This window comes from Melanotaenia boesemani, chromosome 1, assembly GCF_017639745.1.
Source record: "Melanotaenia boesemani isolate fMelBoe1 chromosome 1, fMelBoe1.pri, whole genome shotgun sequence".
Classification (NCBI taxonomy): Eukaryota; Metazoa; Chordata; class Actinopteri; order Atheriniformes; family Melanotaeniidae; genus Melanotaenia; species Melanotaenia boesemani.
The window spans coordinates 24,342,211-24,352,950 of record NC_055682.1 but is presented as its reverse complement, the minus strand read 5'-3'; the positions used below and the strand labels follow the sequence as shown (position 1 = coordinate 24,352,950).

At 40.8% G+C, this 10,740-nt stretch overlaps 1 protein-coding gene across 1 annotated transcript; it reads left to right on the top strand.

The window, feature by feature from the left end:
- The first annotated feature begins 443 nt into the window (after positions 1 to 443).
- On the top strand, positions 444 to 9,723 carry rcn1 (reticulocalbin 1, EF-hand calcium binding domain). Its single transcript, XM_041992546.1, has 7 exons — positions 444 to 560; positions 689 to 970; positions 1,735 to 1,928; positions 2,022 to 2,200; positions 4,726 to 4,786; positions 5,986 to 6,185; positions 8,444 to 9,723. Exons 2-7 carry the CDS (start codon positions 747 to 749, stop codon positions 8,549 to 8,551), a joined length of 966 nt encoding a protein of 321 aa, XP_041848480.1. The 5' UTR covers positions 444 to 560; positions 689 to 746; the 3' UTR covers positions 8,552 to 9,723.
- Positions 9,724 to 10,740: the final 1,017 nt, after the last annotated feature.

Here is a 10,740-nt window from a genome sequence, read left to right as displayed (position 1 = left end):
ATTACTTAATTTTGTCTAAAATAATTCGTAGTTCATTACAAAATACCAGCCTCAAATATGATGCACTGGACATCTGCACAGACGTGGGGTTTAAGTGTGTCCTTATTTGGGGTCCAAGTTTGAACACAGTGTTCCACAGAATTTGGGGATTAGTGGGAAAGGGTGCATGGATCTTATATGGCCTATTTATTACAGGCTGCTTTGATTTACGTATCTTGATATCACGTATCACAGACGAGCGCATGTAGTTAAGACAGTGATTTTGAAAAATTCCCAATCAAATCATATTACTGTCTCTCTCTTCACTGTAATCCTTTTATAAGTCATCAGCTTGCAACGTGGCGCCTGATCCACTCTCCTGTAATGAACATCCTGCAGACAAATTGTACAAATTCAGTCATTGGACGAGGCTGCGCCCACCATGAAACGGACCCTGTGATTGGCTGTACGTAAGGCGACAGGAAATCCCGGCTCGGTCGCATCCCTTCCCTCAGGAAAGAGGGACAGGATTGCTTCAAACTGTGAATGTGAGGGTTTGAGGTTCTTCGGTGGACCTGTCGGTAAGAACAGGTGCTCTTTAAAGGTTTGGTTACTGGACACTGCTGTCAAACAGAAAGAGAGTTGTCGGTGTGTAGCGGGTTAAGTAATTAAAGTGGCTACACAGCCGCTTATCTGTTGTGCATTGTAGTGTAACAGGCCTGTTCAGGAACTGCTGTTTGGCCTCAGGAGTCATCCCTAGCCCAGAGATGTTGGCCGGATTCACCTTGGTGTGTGCTGTGGTTCTGTGCGCCGCAGTAGCCAATGCTAAACCCACGTTAAGAAAGGAGAGGGTTCTTCATGACCCAGAACTGAGCAGGCAAGCCCACGAAGACAATAAGAGCTTCCAGTACGACCACGAGGCCTTTCTGGGCAAAGAGGAGGCTAAAACGTTTGACCAGCTCACCCCTGAGGAAAGCAAGGACAAGCTTAGGTAAGAATAACACACCTCCTCTGGTCTGACAAGTGATATCTGTAAATACAGCCACTGATATTGTTGTTGCCGCGGGCTGTGTTGAGCTTTTGTGTTTGTAAATCACTTACTCTCCTGCTGGAGTGCGTGTTTCTGTCCAGGCTGAGGACATTAAAATGTAATAACATGAGCACATGTGCCTGAGAGAGATGTGCATGCCAGCAAATCTGTGAGGGTACATTAAACTGCATTAGACAGACTCCTGCAGGGTTAATTGCTTTGCATAATGATAAATGGTCGTTAAAAATGTTAAAAGTTGTATAAGTCTGTCACAATTTGCAGTGACACCCGATGTGCCACGTGGTTCTGTAAGTGGTCCACGTCTTTTACTGGGTTGTGTGTCTTTTTTTTCTTCTTCTTCTTCTTCTTCTTCTTCTTTGCTCTACTGCTTTGGTGACAAGTTGGCACCTTGTGGCACACGTTTAAGAAATCTTCCTGTGGTGTTGAGAGTGGGAGGATCCCTGTAACATCACAACGTGGCAGCCCAAGTCTAAGAATACACTTCAGTTGCACTACAGTTTTTGCTAAACTGGGTTTGCCAGCTCCTCCTACTAGAGTACTCTCACTAAAGCCACTTTCATTGCAGTAAAAGTACCAGAACACACATGGTTTTATTTTGAGTTTCTTTGTGGTCAGAGTTGAAACAGCCCATTTCCAGTTCTATATTAAATAGAATATTGTGTTTATATCTAATATGTTTATCTTTTTCTTTTTTTGCCTTCCAGTAAAATTGTGGACCGAATAGACAGCAATGCAGATGGCTACATTACCACAGCTGAACTCAAAGCTTGGATAAAACGAGTCCAGAAGCGTTACGTCTATGAGAATGTAGCAAAAGTATGGACAGATTATGATCTGAACAAAGACAACAAGATCTCATGGGATGAGTACAAGCAGGCCACTTATGGATACTATCTGGGTATGGATCTCATGTTGTGCACTGTCTTTTCTTTTTTTTTCCTTCTTCTTTGTTTAAGCCTGACAGTAACCTGATTTGAATTCACCTTTGCAGCCAACCCAGAGGAGTTTGAGGATTCTACAGACCAGTTCAGCTTCAAGAAGATGCTTCCTCGAGATGAGAGGAGGTTTAAAGCTGCTGATCTGAACGACGACCTTGCAGCCGACAGAGAAGAGTTCACAGCCTTCCTCCACCCTGAAGAATTTGAACATATGAAAGATACTGTGGTTCTGGTAAGCCCTCTGCAACCACCTGGTAATAAAGCATGATTAGGCATTAAGGGCAAAGTCTGTTTTCTTATTGAGATTTTAAAGAGGATGCATTAAAGATATAGTTAGGCTTGTAGTGAGTAATGTCCCCGAAGTTGCACTAATATAACACCTTATTTAGATACAGAAACAGATGAGTTTAATAGTTCCACTTAAATAATCTTGATACATTTGAATAGATCCCTGTTGAAATTTTAACTATTCTCGAAATGATTGAGTGTCTTTATTTTTTTGGAACAAGTCCGGTGGGATGAACGGGCTGTCCCATTTAGGATTCAATCTTTAAATATAAATTTGGCTTCGTGGAACTTTGGCATGGCATATGCTAGCAGTGATGCACTATGCTGCTGTGTTCATAAAAGTTGTACCACCCATTTGACAAAGTTAATTATTAATCTCTCATTTTTATGATGTCACCGAATGTTACCAAAGAACAGCTCAGCTAGTGGTGGTGTCTTCACTGATTGTGTCTTAAGCTAACACAATAGATGCATCAAATCTCACAGACACACACACACACACACATATATATATATATATATATATATATGTGTGTGTGTGTATATATATATAATTTTATTATTTTTTTTTTTTTCCTCAGTGAGGGATTTGAAGTTATAGGTATATGTATATATGTATAGAAAGGGGCTGGGCTATATATGGGGATTTTCAAAAAAAAAAAAAAATCAATTATCTAATTTTGAGTTAAACTGATCTTTTCTTGATGATCTTTTTTTTTTGCACAACTGTTTTTTATGGTAATTGATAATTATTTTTCATTCATTTTGTTTTAATATATTTTAATTTAATATACAGTTACTTTAATATTAGTCAGATGCTTTAATGCACATGTGGTGCTGAGCCTTAATAAAATGTATTTAGCACTCAAGGCTGTAAATTAGAACTGTCTCGTTGGTTCTTTGACCCAAAAAAAACATAGCTTCGTTAATGTGAAGTAGTTAAGTGTGTCTATGCTGTTGATCACTTTTCATTTTAGTAAATTTATATTTTACTTAAATTTGCATTCATTGCATATACTGATCATTTGTTGCAGGGATCACTAACTCCAGACGTCTTAGGTCACTGTCCTGCAGGTTTACCTACTGTAACACACCTCATTCAATCATGACATTGTTCTTTGCCAAGTTCTGCACAAGGCTCTTAATAATCCTTAATTTAAGTCAGGTGTGCTGCAGCAAGGAAACATCTAAAATCTACAGGACCCTCGCCCAAGAGATTCAGAGTTGGTGATCCATGATCTATGGTGTAGTGTTCCTTGTGCTATCAAAGCTCAGACCCATCGAGGCATGACTGATGGACCTTTGAGGGAGTCCTGTGTTGTCTAGCAGCATTGTTATTGGCTAAAGATCCTTTTGGTTACAGGGTTGGGCTTCTGTGGATCAGGTTTGTTTTGTGCATCTCAAGGTTTACTGAGTTGTATTAGAAGCTAAAGACTTATGAGGCTGTAGCCCTCCTGGATATTACTCGGCTGTTCCTCAGTAGTTTTTCTGGTGTGATGCAGTGTCCTCCTGAAAGAAACCACAGTAGCCCCTGTCAAGTTCTGCAGCCATGGGGAAGTGTTTGTTTTATGACACTTCTAAACATATTATGCATAGTTATTAATAAGTATATATATCCCTATGAAAAGTAGGAGCATGTTTTGACGCTGAACAGTGGACGCCATCATGCTCTCAGCCTTATACTACAAGTTTGGTACCCTGTGATAAATAGGTAGTGATGCTAAATGTTTACTTCTGGACCAGTAAGCAAAGCAGAAAAAGGGATTTTTTTTAATTAATTAATTTATTTTTTATTCATGTAAACTGTACAGTGAGATTGTAGGATTTAGAATTTTAAACATTGTCTCAGTTGTCACTTGTTGTCTTTGCTATGCATTAGTCAGTTATTTGTTCCACACAGCAATACGTTTAAGTTGGTTAGAAACTGAAATTATTAGTCCATTAATAAGTTGATCAACAAACGAAATGGACGCAGAAAATGGATGGATGGGTTTCCTTGGTTAATTATTGGTGAGTTATTAAGCTGCAGAAGTGTTATATCCATTAAAAAAAATCAGTAAGGTTGAGAATGAGTACTTCACCTGGAGAAAAAGATGATTACAGTAATGAGCATGAGCTATCCCAAATCACAATCAAGTTTGTGTCTAATTCTTAATGGCAACCTTGCACTTCAAACCAAATCAAATCCAGGATGCAAAACTGTCTCATATAATTTAAAAATGAGTATTTTACCAATTGTTTGGTAAAAAGTGTGAATCATGTCATAACCCAGAAAGCTAAGCTCTTATCGGTAACCCTGGAATTGTTGTGTCAGTCTGCCAGCTCGGCTGTAAGCTGACCCTCACACATTCATTCACTTGCACAGCTTGAGGCAACATGTTTCTCTTTCATTACTCACAAAGGAAGTTATACTGCACTTGATCCTTACAACTGTTTTTTAATGATTTCATTAACTTGTTGTGAATACAGGAAACGCTGGAGGACATTGACAAGAATGACGATGGATATGTGGATGAGGACGAGTACATTGGTGAGTTCAAGAATGAAAAGAAATTAAATCAAATTAATTTAAGTAAACAAGTAATGAAGAAGACAACAGTGCCACAGAAGGCATGTCCTTGCCTAGCAACTCACTGTTTCAAGAAATTAAACAGAAAAAACAGTAAGGAAACAACACCAAGGGGAAGAGTTGCAGATTACAAAGGTTTTAGGCTTGGAAATGGAGATTTTATCCATTTATAACAAAAATATGTACATGTTGATGTATTATGTAAAGTATGTCTATATGTATACATGTAAAGAATTTATAAAATATGGTTTTAATCATCAAAAGCTTATAAAAACAAAGACCTCTAAATTTTAATCAGTTATTTTAGGTCTAGTCAGGAAAGAATGATCAATCAAAACATTTATAGGCAAAAATATCTTCCCCCGGTATGTTTTAAATTAGCTTGACTTCTTGTAGTGGGATTGGCTCCTTTGGATTCAGGTGATTTTTACAGCTTCTCCCAAACAGAAAAAAAGCAGTATATAAAAATGTCAATTCAGGATAGATATAAAGAATTATATCTTGGAACAAAGACAGTAGTGCACCATTCTCTTTTAAGCATGTAGGTCTGAAGATGGGTTTGGAGAAGACCAAAAACAGTGTTATAAATTATGTTTTGAGTCTTGGGGAGGTTAAAGCAGACCTTCCACTCTCAGTGTGCAATGTCCCATGATATATTATACCCTAGTTATCCATGGTAATCTGTATGAAGGAAAAAATCAAATAACATCTCAGCTTCTGCACCAGCTGTTGAAAGCAAGTATCAAAGGAGAAAGAATCATTACTTCGATTTCTTAATTGTTTGTCAAGAGAAGATACAGAGGCTTTAGTTTAGCATTGGAGAACATCATGAGTTTTAAGTTTTAAATCATACAAGTGCTCTGGACAATATTAAAGTCATAACTAGCAGGGACAGTTTAGATGTAAACACAGAGCAATACATTAGTTTCATCAGCATAAAAGGGTAATGTGAATAGTGTTGATCCCAGGATTGAGCCTTGAGGAGTACCATTTTTTACACTTTAGTAGCTAAAAGTTATACATTCTACCTACACACATAGACCATTTTTATAAACCATCCCACACTGCGTTCAGTTGTCTGTTTTCTTCGGATTTCATCACAAGCATAATGAAACTGTGAAAATGTACAAGTTTTCATTTGAATGCTTTTTTTGTTGCAGCCGACATGTTTGCGCATGAGGATGGGGGTCCTGAACCGGACTGGGTGAAAACTGAGAGGGAACAATTCTCAGACTTCCGAGACTTGAACAAAGATGGAAAGATGGACCAGGATGAAATCCGTCACTGGATTATGCCACAAGACTATGACCATGCCCAGGCTGAGGCCAGGCATCTGGTGTATGAGTCCGACCAGGACAAGGTACGCTGTTTCAGCTTCAGTAACATGCTTTGGACCAGCAGTGGCTCAGGTGGTAGAGCAGGTTGTCCAATGACCGGAAGACTGGAGGGCTGAATACCGCTCCCCACGTCAATCTGTTGTTGTGTCCTTGTGTAAGACACTTCATCCCTCCTTTCCCCAGTGTCACTATTGCAGGTGTATGAATGTTTGGCAGGGTCAGGAGAGCCCATTGGTGTGTAATGGCTGCCACATTTCTGTCAGTGTGATCCAGGATAGCTGTGGCTACACATGTAGCTTACCTCCACCAAGGACGAATGTGGAGCAAATGAATAATGGATTCAGTGTAAAGTGCTTTGGGTGCTTTGAAAAGGGCTATATGAATCTAATTTCATATTATCCATCCATTGTCTGCCATTTATCCGAAGTCTGGACCCCTCCCAGATCACCGTGCTTCTCACCCTATCCCTAAGGGAGAGCCTGGCCACCCTGCGGAGAAAACCCATTTCGGCCGCTTGTATTCGTGATCTTGTTCTTTCGGTCACTACCCACAGCTCGTGACCATAGGTGAGGGTAAGTACGTAGATCGACTGGTAAATCGAGAGCTTTGCCTTTTGGTTCAGTTCCCTCTTCGCCACGGCAGACCGATTCAGAGTCCACATCACCGCAAATGCCGCACCGATCCACCTGTCGATCTCCTGCTCCGTCCTTCTCTCACTTGTGAACAAGACCCAGAGATATGTGAACTCCTCCACTTGGGGCAGGACCTCATTGCGGATCCGGAGAAAGCACTCCACCCTTTTCCGGCAGAGCACCATGGTCTCGGACTTGGAGGTGCTGATTCTCATCCCAGCCGCTTCACACTCGGCTGCGAATCGCTCCAGTGAGAGCTGAAGATCATGGCCCGATGAAGCCAACAGAACCACATCATCCGCAAAGAGCAGAGACCCAATCCTGAGGCCACCAAACCGGGTCCCCTCAACACCTCGATTGCGCCTAGAAATTCTGCCCATAAAAGTTATAAACAGAATCAGTGGCAAAGGGCAGCCTTGGCAGAGTCCAACTCTCACCGGAAACGATTCTGATTTACTGCCGGCAATGCAGACCAAGCTCTGACACCGGTCGTACAGGGACCAGACATCTCGTACAATGGGGTCCGGCACTCCATACTCCCGGAGTACCCCCCACAGGAGTCCCTGGGGGACACGGTCCAACTCCTTCTCCAAGTCCACAAAGCACATGTAGACTAGTTTAGTGAACTCCCATGCCCCCTCCAAGATCCTGATAAGAGTGTAGAGCTGGTCCACTGTTCCACGACCGGGACAAAAACCACACTGCTCCTCCTCGATCCGAGGTTCGACTATCCAACGGACCCTTCTCTCCAGCACCCCTGAATAGACCTTACCGGGGAGGCTGAGGAGTGTGATCCCCCTGTAATTGGAGCACACCCTCTGGTCCCCCTTTTTGAAGAGGGGGACCACCACCCCAGTCTGCCAGTCCAGGGGAACTGCACCAACAACCTTGCTGCCACAGCTGCAGCTCTCTGCCTCAACAATAGAGGTACGTAACACAGCCCACTTGGATTCAATGTCCCCCGCCTCACCCGGTGCATGGTTGAAGCTCTGCCAGAGATAGGAGTTGAAGCTCTTTCTGACAGGGGACTTCGCCAGACATTCCCAGCAGACCCTCACAAACGCTTGGGTCGGCCAGGCCTGACCGGCGTCCACCCACACCATCTGAGCCAACCCACCTCCAGGCGGTGATCAGTTTACAGCTCCGCCCATCTCTTCACTGAGTGTCCAAAACATGCGGCCGCAAGTCTGACGATATGACTACAAAATCGACCATCGAACTGTGGCCTAGAGTGTCCTGGTGCCAAATGCACATGTGGACACTCTTATCCCTGAACAAGGTGTTCGTTATAGACAATCCATGACGAGCACAGAAGTCCAACAACAAAACACCACTCGGACAGGGGAGCCATTCCTCCCAATCATGCCCCTCCAGGTCTCACTGTCATTGCCCACATGCTCCAACACCCCCTCCAATTTCTTCTTCTTCTCATTCTTCTTCTTTTTCTACTTCTACTTCTTCTTCTTCTACTTTTTATTATTATTACTATTGTTATCATTATTTTTACACTGCACATAATATTATAGAAAATAATTCAGATGGTTATTATTATTTGATTACTTTTACTATTTGTCACCATCTTTCATATGTTTTAAAATGTCTCAATATTAGACTTACTTATGTTGCCATTCTCTTGACGTGTTTTTCAGGATCAGATGCTGACTAAAGAGGAGATTCTCGAGAATTGGAACATGTTTGTTGGAAGTCAGGCCACCAACTACGGAGAGGACCTCACCAGGAACCATGACGAGCTTTGAGCTCTTCAGATATCTCTCTGTGTGTGTGCGCGTGTGTGTGTGTGTGTGTGTGTGTGCGTGTGTATTAGGAGGGTTGTTGAACATGTTTGTCTTCAAAGACAAAATTGCAAACATTGTCCTACCATCGCTGCCACCACTCCATCTTTTTCATGGAATAGTGGGACAGACTTCAGCATGTGGTATTTCAAACACTATAAATAAAAGGACATATGAGGTTCAGTCCTACCACTACCTCCAGGGGTCTGCTTAATACTTCATATTGATGGCTTTTGTTTCTGATATTCAGGAGCAGAGCCAGGCCCAGTGGACTTCCTCTCCATCAATTGGTGCCTTCCAGCCTTGCCACAGCAGTCTTCACTGCCTCAGAGATTTGTATAGAGAGTCTTGGAGAAAAAAACAGTCTTGTCAGATTTGGGAGCAGTTTGTGATAACAGTAGTAATGTGAAACCGCAGCTCAGAACATTTATTATGAATTTATTTATTTATCAAATTTCTTTGAAACTTAAAGATTGAGAGGAAAACTGTGTTTAATAAGATCATGTTTTTTTTTATATTCTTAGTGAAAACACAAATTTTCTTTGTTTACAATCTTCCTAGCCTGATTAGTAATGTAATGTTTTGTTTTTAATTAAGAGCTTTCATAAGTAAGTGATGTTAAGTGGCATGTTTTTTGCACGCATTTGGTTTTAGACTAGCCTGTGAACAACTTTTCTTTTCTACATTTTTAGTTTTAATTGTATTTATTGGTAAAGTTACACTAACACTTTGCTACAAGTTAACATTTTGACTTCAGCGATGTTACATTTCAGCTTTACCAGTTTACAATTTACAAAGTTTTTTGCTCTCTGTCAACACTGACTTGAATACACAAGAGCTAAATTCCTTGCTTTCTGTTACATCACTCCATTCTCTGTATTAACATGTACTGAATTTTTTCAGCCACACTGCACAATTTATGTTTTGCAAACTGATTAACTCATTTAATTTCCACATATTCTGTTTGAGCAATGCACCGAACAACACAGCAAAAGAACAAACACCAAGTTGCAGGATTTTGTCATTTTAATTAAAACATTGTCAGCTAAAACCCCTTTTTCTGTTGCATACAGCCTAAATATGTATGTCAAACTGCACAAACTGTCAAAAATGAAAAAATAAAAAATATCAAGTTTCCTTCCAAAGTCCAAAGATTTGCATGTGTAATGAATTGATTTTTCTTTCCAGTTTTTCCTTTGATTGTCTAGAATTGTAACTTATATGCATCAGAATCAGACTATATTTTATGGGTTATCATTAATGAACACTGATGACTCCACAGGACTTGCAAAGGTCATCATCATCAGTAATGGCTATAGTTAGGCAGTTGTGGCTCAGTGGGTAAAGTGTTCATCCTCAAACTGGAAATTTGAGGTCTCATTCTTCAGCTACTTGGCGTGTCAAAGTATCCTTGTGTAAGATACTGATACACATGCCCTGAGTGCATATATGTGTATTAAGAAGTGGCATATGAGTTATTGAATGGTAGTATGAAAAGTAAACTGTAAACTGTGTACATCAACAGCATTGCTTTCAATGTATCATAACTTCTGAATTCAAACTATCATTGTTTACAAAGTGCAAAACTACCAGGATTATCATATTATCTATGTTATTTCAGAAACCAGCTAAAACATTCCTCTGGTTGTGTGGTTCCTTTTTGTCTTAGTTTTCCTGTGCATGGCACAAATACTAGTTTTCAGTGACTGGATTCCAGCCTGCAGCTTGTAACCTTTTAAACACACTTTCAATCTTTCAAGTATCCTTATTGTCCACTATTTTGATTTATGTGTGTGATCCTAATATGTATATGCACTTGCAGTTTCACATGGGCATGCCTCAGACAACTAATATGGGCCTTTCAAACAGCAGTTTCCTCTTGCTTTTGAGTCATTGAACATAAGGAACAAGTGCATGCTGTGAACACTTCTCAAGACTAATTTCAGTTTACACACACTGCAGAGAGAGAGTTAAGCTGACTTGCTGTTGCTGCTGGCTGTTGCAGTAAAACTCTCGGCTGTAACTGAGAAAGCTGCTCTGCCACCCAGCCTGTCCCCTCTGCTTGCTCATGTGGAACATATGGATATATGTGTGCCAGTTAGCAAGACAAGTCAAGCGGGACCAATACGATAAAGCTCATTAGGGACAAGGGA

Coding starts and splice junctions, on each gene's coding strand:
- rcn1 (XM_041992546.1), top strand. CDS start 747: ATGTTGGCCGGATTCACCTTGGTGTGTGCTGTGGTTCTGTGCGCCGCA. Junction 2,201..4,725: donor TGAAAGATACTGTGGTTCTG/GTAAGCCCTCTG, acceptor TTGTGAATACAG/GAAACGCTGGAGGACATTGA. Junction 6,186..8,443: donor ATGAGTCCGACCAGGACAAG/GTACGCTGTTTC, acceptor CGTGTTTTTCAG/GATCAGATGCTGACTAAAGA.